This window comes from Neolamprologus multifasciatus, chromosome 6, assembly GCF_963576455.1.
Source record: "Neolamprologus multifasciatus chromosome 6, fNeoMul1.2, whole genome shotgun sequence".
NCBI lineage: Eukaryota > Metazoa > Chordata > Actinopteri > Cichliformes > Cichlidae > Neolamprologus > Neolamprologus multifasciatus.
Genome location: NC_140444.1, coordinates 17,637,349 through 17,659,088, shown reverse-complemented (window position 1 = coordinate 17,659,088; position 21,740 = coordinate 17,637,349). Strand labels below are relative to the sequence as shown.

At 44.6% G+C, this 21,740-nt stretch overlaps 1 protein-coding gene across 6 annotated transcripts in view; it reads right to left on the bottom strand.

Annotated features, from left to right (window-relative positions):
- The window catches only part of rbfox2 (RNA binding fox-1 homolog 2), a 44,066-nt gene extending 23,348 nt beyond the window's left edge, over positions 1 to 20,718 (bottom strand). For 2 of the 6 annotated variants that reach the window (XM_085162674.1, XM_085162675.1), the window contains exons 1-2: positions 19,586 to 20,718; positions 11,127 to 11,177 (exon numbers count right to left, since the gene is read on the bottom strand). In XM_085162674.1, the coding sequence (XP_085018800.1) occupies positions 11,127 to 11,177; positions 19,586 to 19,837 (303 nt within the window). In that variant the 5' untranslated portion in view covers positions 19,838 to 20,718. The other 4 variants (XM_085162672.1, XM_085162673.1, XM_085162676.1 and 1 more) reach the window with 4 other exon arrangements.
- Positions 20,719 to 21,740: the final 1,022 nt, after the last annotated feature.

Sequence of the window (21,740 nt, the reverse complement as noted above, 5' to 3'; positions counted from 1 at the left end):
AACTTAACAACTTAAGTATTTTTCCTATTGGATAACTCTAAATACAGAACATAGATTTGTGTACATTTACTATAAACATCAATCTAATGATTTCTTCCTGGACTACTTTTTTAAGACATTTTATCAGTCAGAAGCATCGTCCTTGAAATTCTTTGTTATTAAAAGGAAAATGCCGCCCATCACACTTCAAAGAAATTCGTTCCTGTATGTACCTATATACAACCTCAATGGATTGAGTCAGGCAGCATTGGTCAGGAGACTCCTACGAAGTTAAAACCAAGTATCAGAATGAGGAGGAAAGGTGATTTAGGTGACTTTGAAAGTGGCATGGCCGTTGGTGCCAGACAGGCTGGTTTGAAAAACTGCTGATCTACTGAGATTTTCACATGCAGCCATCTCCAGGGTTTATAGAGAACGGGGGTGGGGGTAAAAATCCAGTGAGTGGCAGTTCTCTGGGCGAAAATGCTTTGTTGACTGGAGAGGCCAGAGACAAACAGCCAGAGTGGTTTGAGCTTACAGAAACGTGGCAGCAACTCAAATAACCACCAATATGCAGATGAGCATCGCCGAACACAGCACAAAGAATATGGAAGCAGATGGCCCACAGCAGAAGACGACCACACCGGGTGCCGCTCCTGTCATCTCGGAACAGGAAATTGAGTGGCACGGGTTCACTAAAAATTGGGACAAAACGTTGCCTGGTCGCGATGAATCTCTATTTGTGGTGCAGCACTCAGATGGACGGGTCAGGATTTGGCATAAACAAAACGAAAGCACGGATCCATCCTGCTTTGTATCGACGATTCAGGTTGGTGGTGTAATTGTGTTGCAGATGTGTTTTTTTTATGGTACACTTTGAACCGCATGCTGTTTGTGACCATGCCCATCCCTTTATAATGACAGTGTACCCATCTTCAAATGGCTATTTTCAGCAGGAGAATGGGCTCAGTGGTATCCTCAGTATACTCCACAGTCTCCACATCTCAATCCAATCGAGCACCCTTGAGATGTGGGGGAACGGGCAAAAGGAGAAAAAAAAGAAAAAGAAAAATGGCTTCATGAGCTGCACGATTCCTTCATGCCAGTGAGGACCAAAATCTCAGAGGAATGTTTCCAGCACCTCGCTGAATCGATGCCACAAAGAATTTATGCAGCTCTAAAAGCAAAGCGGGGTCTAAAACTTAAGAATAATCATGTCTGATATACCGGAACTCACAAGTCGGTAAGTAAATGAGTAAAGTTCATTTTTATAGCGCTTTTTGAGACAAGGAATGGTCACAAATTGCTTTACAGAGGTAATTTAATCAAATCTAGCCCACGCCAAAGGCAAAGTGGACACACATGAATGAAGAAAAACAACACAGTGTCTGTCTGAACACATGAGTTTTAAGCTGCCTTTTTAAAGAACAACAAAAGAATGATATAATTATTCATCTAATCATTTACTAGAAGATTCCTGGTGCAGAAAATTCTTTGCATCGCACCTATACTTGTCTTTCCTGCCGTCGTGAGGCGAAAAGGAGAAAGAACCAGACGCTTTAAGAGGAATGCTTTGAACTCGTCCGTTAAAGGCTGCAGCCGCGTTCTGCCTTTTGTGATTTCAGGAGTGTAATTACAAACAGAAATCCTGCCATCTCCCTGGCTCTCGCTCACCGATAACGGGCACTAAAATGCATGTTTATCGCTCATCTCAACACTGTGAGCCTTGCCCTGAAGCGCCGCTGCCACACCATTTCGCCGCGCGCACACATCCCCGCAGCTCGCCTGGCAGGTGAAGAGTCACCACCTCGGGCAAAACAGAAACCGCGATCCTCATCTTCAGTGGCTGCCACTTGAGCAATACAGCCACCAGATTACTGACCACAGTGTCCAAGTTTAACTTCATTCACGTTTTCAGATAGCAGCTGTGTCCGCTCATCTAAACTCTGCAGCTGTATGAACCTCTTCCAATCTCGCCCACAAGCACCCAAATTAAGATTTTGATACAAGATAGCGCTCCTCAACATCCTCGCCTCCGTGTCCTAAGTTTCACGTCGCAGCGCAAACACCTTACACCTTGGCGAGCCGTGCTTGTGATTTGCACAGATTGTTCCTGTGATTATTATAACCTGCCAGGGTTTTAGGATGCATGCTTTTAGAGGTGCGGGTTTGCAAAATCTCAGCTCTTCCAAGTTCCCAGAATAAATAAAGAGAAATGAACTGCTGCATCTCTTTTCCTGCATTACTTCACCCTCTCATTAATTTGGTTTCTGTTATTAGCCGTTATGATTTTATGCTCCAATTAGTGAACAAAACATGCATTTTCTCCTTGTTGTGGGGAAAAGAAACAACACTCTGTTACATCACTGGTGGCAATAATGTGAACATTAGCTGCAATCCTCTGATGAGAGATCCTGAATTCATTACATTTGCTCAATTCAGAGATGCAAAAAAAAAAAAAAGAGGAGAGAGCAGAGATGTGGAAATTAGCTAGTTTAGATCAAGCTTTTAACTGCAGCTGGGGAAAAAAACAGACATGTTAAGTGACACACTGAATGACCTCACTTTGCATAAACCCATCCTAGATTAAATGCATTTGCGGAGGTGAATATGAGAGTAGGTGGAGCAAGCAATTCTGGGTCACCAGGTAGGAGCTAACCTGGGTGTCAAACAGAAAGAGAGAGAAACTCGACCCGCTCCCGTGTCTCCCTTCGAAAGGGAAAGTTGATGACCCCATATTGGGTGAAGCGGTGAAACGGGAAAAGCTGAAAGGGGACAATAGGCTGGCAACATTTTGTGGCAATGAGGGAAACCTTTTAACTGTTTCAGCCGCTATTAAATGCGGCGCCATTAAATTTTAATGATCTCTTTCACTTTTGATTTAGTGGCATCACCGCATCATAATACAGTTCTGTGCTCTGACTGCCAAATATTTGCTATTTAGCTAACAGGCTAAATTAAAAACGGTGAAAACGGTGAAAACGGTAAACGTTACGGGTGTTACCATGTCGTCAGTCAGAGAACGTACTGGCTTGTCTTCTGCTCTGATGACCCGGGCCAAGACTTCCTCTTCCATCTGGCAGTCATTGTTTGAGATACATTTTTAAAACTAATTAAAAACAAAATTGGCATTAGATGATAGCTGGTGGTTTGGAGGCTGCATTTTCAAAAATGCAGTCTCTCTTGTGCCTTTCATTGGGACTGTTTACCTGCATGCAAACAAAGCCTGCTCAAAAGCGACTGTTTGTGTTCCAACTAGTGTTAACCGGGCTACAAATGGAAACCAGAAGGCTTCCCGCTCCACTTCCCAAAAGATTCTGCATATTCATACAAGTAAAAAGCAAAGGTTAAAATAAAATGAGCAGATATTTGTTTATAAATATCGCCATGTTATTAACGCTGAGCTCAAAGCACCTCCACGCCTCCCCTCCCACCTTCAGATGCTTTTCCACCGTCCAACAAGCTGCACTGAGTGAATACACTGACAGCTCTGCTTTTATTTAAACTCTAAAGCTATAATTTATGTTATATTTCTATCTTACTGCAAATTAAAGACCTTCAATGGAATGAATTAAAAAAAAACTTGAAAATTAACATATAAGCAAAAAAGGTCAAAGGGAAGATTTTTTTAACTGAGGGATCCCCCTGCTGTAGGCTTACATGTATAAATGCAATAAAAGTCATAAATTTGATGGGAAAACCACCCTCCTACTGTTCATCACCGCTTTACTGCTGTCGTACTTGAGTCCCAACATTGATGACTCATGACACATCTCACTCGACTACAGATGAGTCAGTCTTGGACTTGACAAGTTGTGATGCAACTTAGACAGAATGATAGTGACTTGGATGTTAACAGCGCACGCTTTAAGCCTCAATTTCCGATTGCAGCAATATACATATGTAATTTCAGCAGCACAAACCACTGAGCAGAGGTATGAACCAGGAGGCAGATTTAGAGATGACGACTTCAATTCTTTGATCTTTTTTCTGAAAGGAGGAGGAACATAAGCTCTGTGACCCTGTGAGCCTCGCCAGCTTCCTCGCAGGTTTTCTATACCAACCCTGAATCAGCTGTATCATCGATATCAAAGATACTGGAACCAGTTCATTTCATAGACCAGTTGACGAATGTCACCAATGACAGAGAAATAGATCTGTAAATATGCAGGAGTCATCCTCGGCACGGCATAAAATCACATTAAGAATGCATTAATGTAGCAATCTCTATGAACCTTTAGATGCCTAAGAGACTGATCAGTGAGGAAGCATTTCTTCATTGATAAGCAAACAGTCGCACCTATGGAACAAATAAGTTATAGCAGCCAATATTGGACAGATCATCTGAATAATTCTGGTTGAGGACGATTGTGTTGCAGCTCTAATCACTAAAAAACAAAGAAAAAACAAAGTAAAGGTAGTAGAGGTAGGTAGTGAACAAGATCTCTCTGGATCTGAGTATTAATAAACATCAACAGCAACCCATGTTTTCACATACAGTTGCTGTCATGTGCGTCTTGTCCTTATCAGGCTAAATAATCTAAACTTTAAGGCAAATTCAAGAAAACAGTGAATGAATGAGCTGTGCTGAAATAAATGTAATAGTTCAAACTTACTGACTCCAGTCTCCACTGGTAGTTTTGAAGATAAATCTCAAAATCAGCTCTGATTCACATTTCTAGCTTCTCTGGATTAAAATCCCCGTGTTCAATTATATTTAGCTCTTAGCGAGGAATACTGGGAGCTTTTTCTGGGACTGAAAATAAGAAATTTGTGGTTAGAGTCGGAGTCTCTTTAAGTTATTTTCTGACACAGACCCCCGATCACAACTCTGTCGGTTCTTCCCTTCTCCTCATTGTTGTTGCTCATGCACAGACTACAGCCTCGCAGGAGAATGGACAACCCCGGCTGTTGCCGCTCCTTCTGCCAGACCCAAAATAGAAGCGGGAATGCAAGCCAAAAACAACCTTGTATTTGTGTTTGACGATTGGCCTTTTCAGAGGAGATCCATTTTTGCAGCATCTCAACGGGCCTCTCTATACCTGATGCGCTGTGTTAACAACCCCGTATCTCCAAAAACAGTATGTGCCCCCCTCCTCGTCTCCCTCCCCTCCCTCTGTAAGGCTTTGGGGCCTTTTGCTGACTGCGAGTGGCCTTTGTGATTCGAATCAGGATAAAAGCATCTACTGAATAAATGCACACAGATAGCAGGATAAGAGGAGGAACACAAAGGCAGAGGAGGAGGGCATTCTTGGAGAAGTGCTGCCCTGTGCACAAGCAAACTGTAGGCTGTTCATTTGTGTCAGCACTCAAGGTTTGTGTACATTTTGTTTGTGTGCATGTCTTGCGCTTGTCTCGGTGTACGCTCCCGGTGTTTTAAGGGATTTTAAGGGTTGTGAAAGTGCATGCGTTGGCCAGGCAAAGCCAGTGACTCAGAGCGGTAGCTGTAGCTGGCTTACTTTCGGGTCAGTTAGCAGCAGCAAGTGTGTCTGAGGAGGCATGTTATAAAATGTGCCCGTCTGCGGCAGTCTCACTACGCTACTCGAGGAGACAAGGAGAAGAGCAAAGGAGAGAGGAGAGGAAGTGTGGTTAAAAGCTAACTGGGGCATCAGTGGGTCATTTCACATGAATAATGACGTTTCAGAATCGTACTTTCTCTGGCTTCCGGCCATAACGCTAATGCCTAATTCAACAGACTTGACTATGGAAAACGTGATTCATGTTGTTAGCAGCAGCTCGTATTTTGGCACAATAATCGGATTAAGTGGTGAAGTTCGGTGTTCAGCTCAGATCTTGGCTTCCGAGTCTGCGCTGCTGTTACCCAAGCTGCAAACAGCTGGAGAAACGTTTTACAACATGCCTGTGGCATACCGATGAGCCAGGAGACACCCTCTTGTTAAATTATTCCATCCAACATCAACCCCTCCTCCATCAGTTCCCCCCTCCTCCCTTCACTCGCTCTTCCTCTCTGCTGCTGTTCTCCCTTTCCTCCCACTCTCTCTGCTGTGCGCTTCACTTCTTTACGCTTCATAAAATCCAGACGGGACCCTCGCATACGTCCCGCCCCCACACATGTCAATCAAGCTCATTTGCCTCATAGCAACAGGATATCAGCGCGATCCAGGCTCCTCCTTCCATTCTCTCCTCCATCTCCTTATAGGGTAACATGTGTGCTTGTCAAACAAACCCCTCCTAATCCACCCCCATCCTTTTCCTTGTAGGGTCTCCCCTTCCTCGCACGCCATTTCTGGGAGACTCCCCAGCCTCATACATGTGCACAGGAACATGCATTCGCGCGTGCACGCATGCACACACACACACACGCACAACCCCGACTTTCCCCTGTCATCTCCTCAGTAGCTGCATAAATGGTCCGTTCAGCACCACTGCGGCATTTTATGAAAGATAAACACCCGAAAACAAAAAGGATGATGACATTATTTGTTCACATTTATTCCACATTAGAATCCACACGCCATCCCAGACAAACACACAGGCAGGTGAGCATACAAACCTGCAGACAGATATGTATTAACCCAACATGAATACGCTTCTTTCAATACATTAAACATGACCCTGAAACTAGTTTGTCCTGTTTGACGCTCAGCGAGGGCTCTGCACTAATCGCCTGGTTGTCCAGTGTGGTTTAAAAACATACGCAAGCCAGCTGTAGGACGGTGTTGTCACTGTCAACTGCACCTCCTAAAGAGTCAGGAAGGGCAACCCCTGCCTTTTTCCTTTTTTTTGTTAAAGCTGCACTGATGCCTCATGCTGAGCACTTTTAGAGCAGTTAAGGGAAGCACACAGCTGGAGGAGGAGGAGGCCCGCTCAAGATTTACCCCCGTCCAGAAAGGTGTTTACATCACAAAAGGTTTCCCATCAACATTTTGCCTCATGCCTCGAACCACCTAACAATCAGCGCAAAATGAGTGACTCATCCAAGTTGCCACGGCAACACGGTTCATCGGGATCAGTTAACGACCACCATTGTTACCCCTGCAAAGAATCAATAACAAGATTTGGGAGGTGGAGGCGTGCCAGTGTGTGGGGGGGGTGAATCCTCACGACCCGTTTCTAGTTTGTGCAAGCGTGGCAGGCTGCGCATAGCTTTTGCAGCAGGTAGGCGTCTCTCCCTTGCCTCAGGGCACACGCTTAGGTGGGGCTTGAGAAAATATTTCTTCTGCACCCGATCTGCTGCTCTCAACTCTCTCGCAGGAGAAAGAGACAATTTAAAAAAAATTTAAAAAATAATAAAATTAGCAAAAGCAGCGCCATCAAGGAGCTGATAAATTACCCCCGCTGTAAACAAACTCGGAACACTCACATATGGACATAACTGCAAAGTCAGCTTTACACACTGAAATTGCGTCACTGAGCAAACTAGCCGCCTCTAGTTGACCTACAATATGTGATTTTCATGCTGCTCGCCCGTGCCTGTTCTGCTCCCTCACCTACGAGCTTCCTTGACTGCGGTGGGGAAGCGTGGGGTGTCCCATCACCCTAAAAATCTTTTAAAAATCTTCTCCTCATGCTCCCATTCCTTCTCCCCTTCTCTCCCTCTCTCCCTTCAAACCCCATCCCCCTCTCTTCCAGGGGCTCTTAAAGGAAAACATTGAGATAACAGCTGCCAGGGCCCCGGGGAGAGCGAGAGAAGGGAGAAAAGAGGTCAAACAGTAAAGAGAGCAGGAATCCAAGGTACAGCTGAAAGAGAAGCACACACACACTCATACTGACTCACACCAATTGAAATGTAATGATATGAACATGACACTTCATGCACCAACTTTGCAGCCCACTGTGTGCTCGAGCTTGTGTGTGTGTTTGTGAAATGTGTGACACAGAAATTACAGTGAGGAGGTGTTGTTAGCTGAATAGAAGAGATGCAGAAGGGAGGATGAGAGAGAAAGAACGAGCAATAAAAAAAGGAGAAAAAAACCCCACAAGGGCAGGGACAACTGTTCTGTGGACACCTGTCTCTTTCGCTCACAGGCTGGAGCGATGTACAGAGACAGCTGCAGGGCCAATAAAGAAGAAAGAGTTTTCCACTTACCTCTCCTCCCCCCCCTCCAATTCCCTCTCTGCTTCCACTCTCCTGCTTCAGATATATCGAAATAGTTGACTAGCAGAAATAGCGCCACTGAACCGCTACATCCAGCTGACACGCTGTACTGTATGCTCACATAAGATTCTCCTGACCATACATAATACATGGCTGAGCGCAGTTTCTGGCAGTGGCAGCCCTTGATGTTCAAACTGCGTGCACTTCTAGCTCTTGGCAGGGTTGGGGGGGGGACAGATGCCACAATAACAGCGTACAATAACACACTGCCGCTCGTGCAGCTCGGCATAACGAATCATAATTGTGGAGATACGATCTCCAGCCTGTATCTCGCTGTCATCAACGCCTGCTACACTACTTCCAGTGTTTATATCCCACTCGTAGCAAGTAGCTGCCGAGTCCTGACAAGAGCCCGAAATGCTCTCTGACTGGACCTCTAGCGATTGGGTCAAGTAGACTCCTCGTCTGTTAGTAGTTAATTAACATTTAATGCTTGATGACAGCCCGTTCTGATGCCGTTTCGCGTACGACCGAGCCCGAGTGCCGAGGGGATGCAGCGGCCGTGCACGCAGGCGGAGGAGGATATGAAAAGATACGGGGATAAACACTCACCGACAGCACGTTAGGATAGTACAGTCCCATCATCGTATTCTGTGCAACAACTCAAACTGTCGTCGCTCCTCTCTCCTCTCTCTCCTTTCCTCTTCTCACGCTGCCTCGCTTTCTCTCCCTCGCCGAGCCTGTGTCACCTCACCAGCTCAGTCTCTCTTGTCTGTCTCACAGATTCAAAATCTCCCTCTCTCTGCCCCCGCTCGCTCTGTCTGCCCTGCCAATCCCCTCCCCACCTCCTCCTCCTCCTCCTCTCCTGGCTTCTGTCCCTGTCACTCTCCCTCACTTGCTTACTTGCTTGCTTTTCTTTTCTTTCAACCCCCCCTTCCCCTCTATCTATCTCTCTCTCTCTCTCTCTCCCCGACTCCCACTCAGTCTTTTCTTTCCCTCTCCCACTCGCTCCTTTGCTTTCCCTCTACCCCCAGCCTTCTGTTTTGCTGCTGTGCCCTTGCCTGCTCATCTCTTCTGTCTCTTCTCCGGTCCTCCTCCTCCTCTCCTCCTGTCTCACCCAGATAGCCTAACGCCTCCCCCTTCCTACTTCTCTGCCTCTGTCACACCTGCAAACTTTCCCCTCCCCTCTGCTTTCCTCTCATGTCGCAGTCCTCCTCTCCTCTTCTCTCCTCACTCTCTCTCTCCTTCTATTCTCTTTCTCCATGTAGGTGAGTTAACTGGGGCTGCTGGCACCACTGGGAGAGAGCAATAGACGTCTTTTCTTCTCTCTCTCTCTCAGACACGCACCTTGTTACGCAAATGAGCCGGTAATTTTACACATCAGTCATTTTTTTTCTGCAAAAGTCACGACTGCAACGATACTAGGTCATACCGAGCAGCGTTTTTCATAACACCGCCAACATGGCCCAAGTCTGGCTGTTATCACATTCAACTTAAAGCTGTGTCTGACGATATTTCTATAAAAACAAGGAGGATGAAGCCACGGCGGTGTAAGCTCTGCAGCTCCCCTTAGGTTTACAAAGCATTTTAGCATCTTTTAGATCATTGTTTTGGCTTCGCGCTCGCTGCATTTTTAAAAATATGTATCAACCTGGTTTCAGCTCCCAAACCCCCACGGTAATCCGCGTCCAGCAGAGAGCTAAAGATAGCATCATTACAGCTAAACATATTGAAGCATTGAGCAGATTTTTCTCAGAAGAAAACGACACCACTGGGGGCACCAAACACCAAACACACCCTGAGCAGCAAGGCTCATCAAAGATGCAAGAAAAGATGCCAGCACCAGCCGAACAAATCGCCATCGTTTCTTGAATAACGACCATCGACTACGCGAGTAATGAAGTGGCATTAATCTTCAGCACAGCACACTGCACGTGAATCCTTTGCTCAAATGCAGAACTCCAGCGCGGCACAGGTTTGCGCACCGGGTGACAAATACCATGCCAAGCCATTACCTGATGATTTTACTTTATATAAAAAAAGTTTGAAAACTACTTCAATAGACAGCCTGCCAAGTTTCATACTCCATCTGCAAAGAGCTTGTCTTCCCCTTCACACTTGGGGCTTCTGCTACTCTCCAGGCTCTTCCTTCCAGGAGTCTTTGATCACATCATTCTCACACTGCTGCTGACAGTTTAGCACCTCAGTGTTGTGGAAGCCTCCGCTGCCCGGCATTGTTTTCTTCCTCTCTGTCATTTCCCCCCCCCCCCTCCTGGTCAGAGGCCAAATCACACCTCCAAGCCCCCAAGCAGTCCTTGAATGACTTCTTTCGATCTCAACAAGAGGCTGTTCAGACAAGTCGAAACTTTAAAACATCATCACTTGGAAAGTAAGATTAAGAGTGAAATCAAAACTGTCTGTTTGACTTCCAGGCTTCTGCAATACCCACTTAGCAGTACTAAAAAAAACAGCCCATTCTCATACTGGGGCAAATAAAAGCATTCAAGTGAAGACAGATAAAGTGCAGATAAGCAGCCGGAGGTTGCCGGGCACCACGGAGTGCGAGGGATGAGGAGATTACGGGCAGAACATGAGAGGATGAGTGGATGAACGGAGGATGATCTAAGGATTAACCACATAAACTGAGCAGTCTAATAACACAATCAGCAGGCTAATACAAAGATGGGCAAACATGCTGTAGTCTTACACGCACACACACATAAACACAAACAAGATGCAATGCAGTCAAGCCTTTTTTGTGAGTGCGTGTTTGTGGGCAGAAAACTATAACATCAGCATGTTTAAAAGTGCTAAAAGAGAAAGAACAAGTTGGATTTGCCATCTGAAAGATGATTACTAAGTGTGCATTATTGGGAACAGAAAGGAAAGTGGGTGGAGGGTAATACTGGAGGGTTGTGGAGGCGTGTCTTTTACTACACGACTGCTAATTTATAATCTACACCCCCACCTTGTGGTTTGAAGAGCTACACTGAGCCATATTAATGTTATCTGAATACTGTATAAATGGAAGGAGTGGAATGAGGCCACATTACACAACGTGGATTTTGGCACATGTTTTTCCTCTTACCTGACTATGAGACGGGTATCCGTGATAGCTGAGCGTCAAGGGGTCGTTGTTCTGAAAGAGAGGAGCAGATTTTTCGGAAACATGGTCAGAAATTTATAAAGAAAAAGGACAAGTCGCTTAAAAACATTTTCATGCTTCATTGTTATTCACTCAGACTTTTTTCCTTCTGTTTTTATGCCCACTAAGCTGTTGCCTCCATATTTGACTTTACAGCTGCGTGCCGTTTCTGACTCCTAATCAAATTAACTCTGTTCTGTGACACACTCCTGCTATCTCCCAAGTCAGTCTCCTCCAGAGTTTTCCACCCAGTGGATCTTTTGTCTGCTTGCAAAGCCGTGATAACGGGGGCGAGTGAGATCATGCGAGCAGTAGATGAAAGACGGGAGAGAAAGAATGAGTGTCACCGCGGCTCTTAAATCATAAATAGGTCAGGAGTGTCAGCGAGCATGAAGCCCATCGGTGTGAAATGCGATCATGAGCCCTGATGCAATCTCCAACACATCCCTCTCAATGTTCCGGCTGTGCAAAGCAGCAGCGGATACATCAAACATCTGGTGAGTAATTACAGTAACACAAGATGCAGAGGAGACAAAAAAAATAATTTGTTTATGGCCAAATATTAAACATAAATCATTCCTCTACTCCCTAAAATAGTTTGTAACTCACTTTATTCACTCTCATAATACCGTGTTCCAGCTTTTATGCTAATGTATTCCATTAAATGGAGGCGCTTTTCACAGCAATTACAACACACTTTGAAGGGAGAAAAAAAACAGATTTGCCTGTCTCTGACTTCATATCACTAGATTAGAAAACAACCCAGCTTCTCCCTCCTCCCGCTGTCCTTCCCCCTCTGATCTTCCTTTCATCTGGAACCAATGTCCCTCGTCTGCTCTGTACCCAGGGGGAACACTTTGCTCTGTGCGCTTCACAGCTTGAGTTCGCCTGATTAATACTGTAGCCATCTAACTCTGGACCCCATGGGGCCGTTTCACTAAAACTAAGCACAACATTTCCAAATGTAAGAGGCTCGGTTGAGGAGGAGGGAGCAGGAAGCGTCTTCGTGATTGAAAAATGCAGCTTGCGCGAGTCTATCTCAGAGCCAAAAATGTACTTAGTGAACTGGCTTTGGGAGGTAGAAGCTCTAAATAATGAATCACCTCTTAGAGGCTTGAATAACATGAATAAAGTATGAACCTTACTTTACGGTGAGGCCAAACTCTAAACACAAAAAAATAAAAAAAACACTGAAGGTATGGGGACGGACGAGATTCATGGAACGGGCACGCTGCGTCACAGTGAGGGTGGCGCTCTCACAGGCAAACATCTGGAAACGTATGAGCAGGAAAATAGGGAAGGACTGGAAATTCAACAGGAAATGGGCAGCAAAGAAAAAAGTGGGGGGGATGGAGGGAGCAAAGACAATGACTCATACACGAGTGGAGTCATGTGCTTAATTTCCTTAAGCAACTGAGCGGGATGAGCGGGGGAGGGGGGCAGTGCACTGGAGTCAGCTCAGGATGAGTGTATCTCAGTGTCACTCAACACCGCGGCCACTTGCACCGAACATGAGAAAATAAAAAACTCTGTACTTCAGGTAGTCAATAAAGGCGCACTGACTCGTTCCAGGGATGGTGATGGTAATGACTTTTTTTCTGGGGAGGGGGCGGGGAGCTAAAACAACAGAAGAAACTGCAGGGGAAGACCGGGTGAGCAATCACGAGAAAGTAGCAAAGTGACCTGAAGTCAACAGATGGCAAAGATGGGGAGGAGGGGGAGGAGAGGGGAGAGAGACCAGCTTGCAGGAGGTGGAGGGGAGACGGGAGCAGTCCTGTAATAATTAAATCTGAAAGGAAGCACAGGATGAGAGGCTCAGTTACCTCCAGGTTTCTCCTTCACTCAGCAGAAGTATCCCACTGTACACATGAACCCTGATACCGCTCTTCAAAAAAAAAAAAATACAGGTGGGGTAGGTGTGTGTGTGATTGTTTAGCACGTGTGGGATGTCTAATTTGGTCACAAGACTCGTGTCTATTCCTATCGCGCCTTGGGACCGCTGCTGTTCTGATGAGGAGGAGGAAAATAGGAACTACATTTCACTACTCTGAGAGTCATCCTACCTAACTGCAAAGCAGGGCACTGCATACACTCGAGAGGATGTGAATCCACTTCTTCCACAAAGCACTTATGTGCTAAGCCTCCAAACTGTTGGCCAGATGATCTAAAGTTTATTTTCCCCTTGGTATACCTCACACAGTAAACCTACACGTGCTTCTTTGAGGGTACGCTGGTTGGAATCACTGGGGGGGTTTTGGAGGCTGCTTCGACCCTTCTGGCATGAAGATAATCATGAAGCAGCATCAGCTGCTGTATCACACGCTACATAATGAAACCGCTGAACACAATTGTGATTTGGATCCCCCAATTTATTTCAGATCTGATAGAGAGAGAATTAACATTTGTATGTAATTATTTACGGCACCACATAATTGCCCATAATGATTAATCTGCATTATCCCTTCATTCCAGTGAAACCAGAGACCAGTATTGGATTTTTGGAACCAATGTTGATGACATTGTGGCTGCTGGCCCCATTTTTACATTTAATATGTCAGACTTCACTCTAAAAGGCAGTTAAACTTCTAAAGTATGGGGCACTGTAAAAGGATGGAGCCTGATGGGAAGACTGAGTAGCAATAACCGGACCCATACATCTCTTTTATGTACTGTATTTAAGAAATGTTACACAAAAACTACAAAAAATCATCACATTTTTCAGCCCTATGCCCAGGGTGTAATGCTCAAATGGTTTCCCAATTAATTTACTAAGTGTACCAATAAAAAAAAAAAAAAAATCAAACTAGAGATGCACGGATCAACCAGCCAGGGAGCGGAATCGGCTGATATCCAGCGCTCCTAGCTCTGACCGGTGACCAGCCGGTCAGCCTCACATTTGTCTGATTACAAGCTGGTCCGTTTCATGCACGCACAACACACACACACACACACTGCAGGGCAGGGAAAAAGTCAAATGTAAACTCACATTCACATGCCAAAATATCATTAGTGTTGAAGCTCCTTACTGTAAGCAAAGACACAAAGTTTGCCAAAGCAAACCAGAAGAGAAGCCATGGCTTACTTTGGCAAGTCTGAATAGATTTGTTCGTAGCAACAAACCTAATCGGGGTCATAAATCACCCTCACTCAACTGAAAATGGACATTTTAAAGAAGCTAGCAAAGGGAAAGTGGCTAAAGCTAAAGCTTTCCAGAACTCAGAGCTAGCCACGAGCTAGCAGCCTCGGTATGAGCAAAAGATCAAAGCAGTTAGGAGGAAAAATATGGAGACAAGAAGAAAAGAGAAAAAAGTCAATTGTTTCATAAATCTGCTTCACCTACTTTTTTTCTCTCTTTTGGCTAAAGCAGTATTCATTCATTCAGGTAAAGGTGATTCAATCTCCTTCACTTTAACTAACAGGAACAGAGAGAAGACCCAGTAACAATCTGCATGTTGGATTTAAGATGTAATAACTTATTTCATTAAAGAAATGATGTTTCTAGCTACTCAAAGAATCACAATTTATTATCCAACACTAAACATTTTATTATTGGTGGTTGAAAGTCATTAATATTCATACTATACACTATTATATATAATGATTTATTAATAGGGAAAAAGACCATAATAGCACAGTTTTGTGCAGTTTGCAAATAGAGATTGAAGAGCAATGTTTAAATAAACATCAATATAACACTACACCCCATCCAAAGCCAGAAATCTTGGTAAATCCCCTAACTGCACAATTTGGTAGCTAATAACTTTTTAGTACTACGGTTAAAAATCACCCCAAGATATTATATTATGCAAAAACTGGGTAATACAAGACAATAATAGCTCCGTTTTGGGAAATTCTCGAACACTGAGACTGATGTCTACCTTTCAAATAAGCATGAACTGATACACTGTTACACACCATCAACACTAGAAATGCTGCAAAGTCTCCAGACTGAAGTTAATATAAGGATAAGTACACTGTAGCAACATCAAATTTCCCCCCAAAGCCAAGTCTCAAAACACCGCCGGTCTTCAACATGAATCAGTCGAGAGATTTCTCCTTGCAATTCATCACAGAAAATCAGGGTTCCAAAAACTAAACAAATATTCTCCACCGGCTGCAAGAGAACATTTTTCTTGCTGACATTTTCATACCATTTCAGTGCAGGGGCTGAGATGAAAGTACAGCAGGGTGATCCACCTACATTAACGTCCTAGTCAAGTCATTTGTCCTCAGAGCTGTCGCCCCAGGCAGGACCTTATTAGGTTAGAGAGAGCCCCGGTTCCTACGCAGAGTGACAACAAAACACGGGCCGCTCAGCAGCAGGCCAGATGGATATTGAAGCCGACAAGCTACTCTCGACAATTCCCAAAATCTGACCAGAGCTGAAGACGCAGGGTGCCGTTATGAATCCTCTGTCACCCTGAAAAATGCAGGACTTCCCCAGTGCTGCACTGGAATGCAATGCAGACTGATTGTGTGTTGTTCGGTTGGCGGGGAGAGCAGCACGCTCATTTAAAATCGGAGAAGGGCAACGGCAGAGGCAGGAAATCAGTAGCTAATTTCTCTGAACTCATACTGCTGAAAGCACTCAGCATCTTCTTCCCTTTTTCTTTTTTTTCTTCCTTTCACTGGCTTTATTTGCCCTCGTTAGCTGAGCATTCAGTCATTCACTGCTTGCTGCACCGATTTATAAACGCACTGCTGCTCTGCTAAAACTTTGCAGCTTTGACTCAACAGAGCACTTCCTCCCACTCCACTGTGATGACATCAGAGCCTAATGAGAAAAACAGCAGTGTCAATAACCAAACGGGAAAGATCCCATTATTAGGCCGCAGCGGTATAAATTACTTTCTCTCTCTACCGCAACCACACCCCTGTTCTGCTGGCTTCACAGGTCAGAGTTCAACTCTTGCCGTGTCGTCAGCAATAAAGACTTTTTTTAAAAATCAAGAATGGAAAAAAAAAATAAGGAAGGGAGACAGCGTGCTTTGCAAGAGCCAGGGTACCAGATGCTGTAACATTTTCCAGTATTTACCCTCCTCCTGAAGATTAGCTTTACAGACGGCCTTCTCTGTGATTTTATAGAGGTTTCTTGGAAAGTCAAGCGTCCCGATTTAAGGAACTAAGGAAAACTGAACGTCACCCACCCCAGTTTGCTTCTGAAACCTTAATGGTGTCAGCGGGTTAGAGGAATAAAAATACGTCAGTGTTTTACATACACACACTGGGTCTGGGGGGAGGGGGGTAATTCGTTAAGCATGTGGCACAAAGCACAGTGGAAAAATGGTCTGTACAGATGAGGGTTGTTATTTTTTGTTTTCCCTAAAAGGCCAACGGTAAAAATTTAAACCCAGTGGAGATTTTGGAGTAATAATACAAATCTATGGATGCATTTTCTGCCTTTTACTTTTTTTAATGACATTATTTACTGGTTAATTTTTATAGTCTTCAAAATGTCAGAAAGTAAGTTCATGGTCACATTTCATGTCTTCAAACGTTCAGACTGCACATGTTTAATGAGAAAACATAGAAAAGTGGTGAAACTGCACGTATAGAATGTATGTGTATAGAATAATAAACTTAAGGACCACGTATGCTTTTTCTTATTTTCTGTCATATGTACAGTGTCACAGTGGTGTGCTATCATATTTAACACTCAAAATTTCTAATATTGTAGCTCGGTGCTCTAGTTTCAGGCTTCTTCTTTTTTTTTTACATTTTTTACGTTTGGGTCTGTGTGATGTCAATGACAGGGGATATCTCTAAAACTGCCATCTCAGCTCTTGCTGTGAGAGTACAGAAGCTCCGCCCACTTTTTATTTAAGAGGGGCAGCCAATCCAGTCTAAAAGAAATGTGACCTTAAATGCAGAGGAATTAAACCAGCTCGATTCACAGCATGAAGTGATGAGCTAGACCAGAGGTCGGCAACCTGCGGCTCCGGTGCCGCTCCGCACTATACGGCCGTTAGTGTTTGTGTTAGAAAACAAACACAGCTCACGCCTCACAGGTGACAGCTTACAGTCCTGCGTAAAGATGAGGTGACTTTGTACAGCCCCGATTTGCAGACGCTGTGCGCAGAGGTTCGGGAGCAGAAGTCCCATTGTAAACATATCACGGCAGACCTGACGAACACGCTTTTCAGCATATCTTTATTGACCACTTCTCACACACGGCTGCTGTACGCACACAGCCGGCTGTAGCTTTTCAGCTCACAGCCCGACACATACCAACAACAGCATAGACGGCACAGACGTTAAGGCGGCGAGGCGTGATTGCGGGTGCTGCTCAGGCACGTCCTCCTAGACCACGCCCCGCCACAGACATTAACCAGGTAAAATACATATTTAGGCAGAATTTTGCAAATATCTATTTTTCTTTTTTTCAGCAGCATAGTGCTTTTTTTCCCAATTATTTTTTTAAAGCCAGGTCAAGGCTCCAAAAGCCCAAAGGCGATATAAGGGTGGTGGCTCACAACAGTTTTTGTTTGCTGGATCATTTTAGTTCAGCTTTCCTTTTGTTCTATTTCTTTAAGAGTTCAAAATGTGTTAATTACATAAATAAAATGTAATTTTCTCTGTAGCACTTCATGGATTTCATAAGCAACACACCTTAGTTGTTCACAAAAAGCATAAAGGTAAAAAACAATATATACAGTGTTATCTTCATTTTAGATGTTAAAAAGTATTTGTGGCTCCTAGTGTTTTCTTTTGCGTGGAAACCGAGTCCAAATGGCTCTTTGGGTGTTAAATGTTGCAGACCCTCGAGCTAGACAAAGGTCCAAAGAAGGATTATTTTAGGACCCTTAACGTGGAGTTGGAAATGAATCTAACGGCTGCCCTTTATTTGTTTGACTTGATCAGACCTGCAATGACAGCATTAGAAGAGAAATTCACTTGCTATATAAAAATATAGGGCTGGAAGATGTTTTTAATAACTCGCTAGTGCACTAATAGGAGCTATACACAATGGACTACAGTATATAAGCTTCATCTGGTTTTCACCAATATCTGTGTGACGGCATCCCATAAAATCCAGGGCCTTAAATAAGGATCTCAGGGATCAGTGCGGTTATAATGCCCCCTCCAGTTTGAGATGTGATCCCATTAGCTGGAAACAAAGCCTCTTTGCTGCCAGTGATAGGGCAAATCTGTTCCTGCACCATCTAGGGAAGGAGGGGGTTCTCCTACTCTAATTTCCGGACTGTCCAGCCAGTTCACGTTCAATACATTTTAGGGGCTGAAGCTATTGATCCGTGCTCTTCTCTCCCACTCTCTCACACACACACACACACTCTCTTCCCTGCACATCTGTTTTTAAGTGCATTACATTTCTAGCCGTGTCTGTCAGCACTCCCTCGACTGACAGCAGGACGACGTTAAAGCCAGCCATTTAGTTTTCCAAACTGCAGCAAACAAGCCACTTCACCTCCATTACTGGAGCTTTCAGCGATGGAGAAATAGCTTTCTGTCTTCCACTGGAGTACTTCACCCTACATAATCCACTTTAATGTTATCCAGAGCATCTTTGGGTCTTCATGTGACGCTCTATTAATAACAATATTTGACCATTTTGGGATCAGTGAGGGAAAGGCGGAAAAAAACAACAACAACAAACTGATTATGCTGACTGCCAGTCCACTTTAGCAGTGGTGCTCATAAAAGCAGGGGTGTTAGGATCCAGGCAATTGGACTGATGAGGTTTAGGCTCCTTGGTAAAATTATCATTGTTTACTCTAGATAGCCTGCAGTCTGCCCCCCGCCCCAAAAAAAGGTCAAACAGTCAGATATGGACACTGACTCCTTGTAAAGCAAATGTTGTACACACTTATGCCACAAAGGAATGTTTTCTTTCATGTTTGGTGTAGTAAAATGCTGGATGTGTTTACATTCTTCACCCTCAGCCAGGGCTGTCTGGGTTTTCATAGACCAGAAGATGTTCTTTGGACAGGTTTTAGAATAACTAACCAGTTAACTATGAACCAGGCAAATATAAACCGGATTACTGCTATTCCCCTTTAAATTAACTGTCTGAGCTTCACCGTAGCATCTATAACAGTCCAGTTAACGCAGTGAGTTACTTTGTTACTAATCCAGCTCCATCTTCAAACAGCATGTAGAGTCATCTACAGCTGTGGTGGCATTTCCCGCACAGCTGGTAATGGGCTGAGCAGTGACAGGCCTGTGTGCTGGGCCCTCCGCTACAGCTCTAAACTATCCGCAACTATCACGCTGATCACGCATCTGAAACACCGGTAAATCGTGAGATTACATTAACAGCATAGGCCAAATTATTAAGAGAAACCTGGCCTTGCACCACGATTGCGTTTAGCCGTCTTTGCCTTATTGTATTAGGAAAAAGGAAAAAAAAACAACAAAAAAACAAAAAACAATCCTCTCTGTACCTGACCAACCTCGCCCATTCCTCCTGTGCCGTCGATGCGGGGACGCTTGCACTCAGCGCCGGTCGAGTCCACCAGAGCCGCCGCTGTCTGTCCGTCGGGCTCCGGGTCTCCTCGCTTCATGCCGCGAACAGCTGCAGGAGCGCCACCGGGGTTGGGATGCACCCCGGCCATGGGGTCCAGCTCTCTATCCCGGTCTATGAGACCCCGGGATACAGGCAGCATGATGGATGCAACGTCGGTCGACATTAACATTTAAAAATCTTTTGTTCCCTCTCTTCAGCTAAACGGGGCTAAAATAACCTAATCTAGTGCACCTCTGTGCTTAAATCGGCGGAGGGATTAAAACAGTCTTTTAATAATCCAAGTAGCTTTCACTGTATTTTGGGCCTTTTGTATGATTCCCCCCCAGTGAGTTGATGTATCTGGAAATGTTTTGGCTGCCTGGCTTAAAAAATGTCACTTGAAAAAAAATATATATATAAAAGGAAATCTCACACAAGCACCGTTTTCCCTGTTATTTCATAACAGAGTCCCCTGCAATGCGAGCAGCTCTGTCGGGCTAATTTGCAGCTGTGTAGCCCCTGTCTGCTGACCGTGTATGTATTTACTGCGGGGATGCCTAAGAGGCCTACGTTATTTCAGATCATAACAAGCCAATTAAACAAACACCGATCAAAACAATGGCTCCTGAGCTTAGCCTACTGCCTAGTTTCCATTTGCTCCCCCCTCTCTTTCTCTCTCTCTCTTTTTAACCCCACTCCAGGAGAGCCGTGTGTTTTTTTAAGAGCACAACATCAATACCCTACCGCAACCTCAAGATGAAAAAAACCCTCAACATGTCTTCCCCGTCGCCCTTTTTCCTCCCTGTTAGCCACAGACTTTTACCACAGAGCAGAGGTTCACTGAAAGTCAATCCTCCTCAGGAGCTCTCTCTTCCCATGTTAGTCCGCAAGTCTGCGCTTAAAGAAAAGACGGCTTCTTCCCTCCCCCCAAAAAAACAAAAACAATAAAGCCAACCAACCGAAGGACGGACAGGCGGACGGACGGACGCCGGGGCTGCAGCGTTTCCTTCTCCCTCTCTTTCTCTCGCTTATTATTTTCTTTCCGCTCTCCGCTCTCCCGGTGTGTTCATGTAGCGTGTGTGTTACAGAAAGGAAACTGTCCTCCCTCCCTCCCTCCTTTCCTCCCTCCTCCTTTCCTCCCTCCTCCTACTCTCTTGGTGTAGTCATTCCCCTCCTCCTATCTTCCGCTCTTGCCTTTGAACGCAGAGCCAGGCAGCCATGCAGCCTACAAAATACACGCAGTGTGCCGCAGTGCTTCCATACATTTCACCGAGGGGGAGGTGTGTGTGTGTGAGAGAGAGAGAAGGGGCGACACGCACTACAATCCAACCCCTCTCCCCAAAAAATAAAACTGTAACTAAGCTGCTTTTACTATTTACATTTTTGTTTGTGCGCAGTTCTTCAAAATAAAAGTTTTTGCTCTTTAATGTTGGCCACATTACATGGCTGAATATTAAAAGGGGGTGGGCTACTCGGGAAGATTTCATGCCTAACTCATTACACAACCGATACGCAGGCCAAGGTCTTCACACAAGCCCAGCTGTGAGTCATGCAGCATGGAGTACCTTATGTTCCTCTGGCATTTTTATTGCTTGGATGACACCCAGTGGTCAAAGGGTACCATGGGAAAGGAGCACTTCAAAGGGGAACTGTTGTAGCGATTTAAAATACAAACAAGAGCAGACTTGCGGAGGTTTATTACATGTGTTGGTTCAGCACAAGCTCGAGTCGCTTGACCTGAATAGTCCCAGTTTAATTTATTTTGGAAAAAAAACCTTTTGCAGGTGCCATGACTCCTCCCACTCTACCTTGCAAACATTCTCGTTTCCCCTCCCCAACTCTGATAACTGGATATTTCGGGATATACACTTATAATCACAGTTGATTGACTTCTGCACAATAAAGTCTCCCTTGCACATTACTGCAATGCACAAGTTTAGCATTTTAATCATCAAGAATATGCAACTGTTGTTTTTGATGTCATGCTTTATAGCCTTTATGCCACACAGACAGCTGCAGCCTTACATTTATCATTTTCACATGTGGATTCTCAGAGTTACAGTTTCTATGCACAAATAATAAAATTCAAGCTT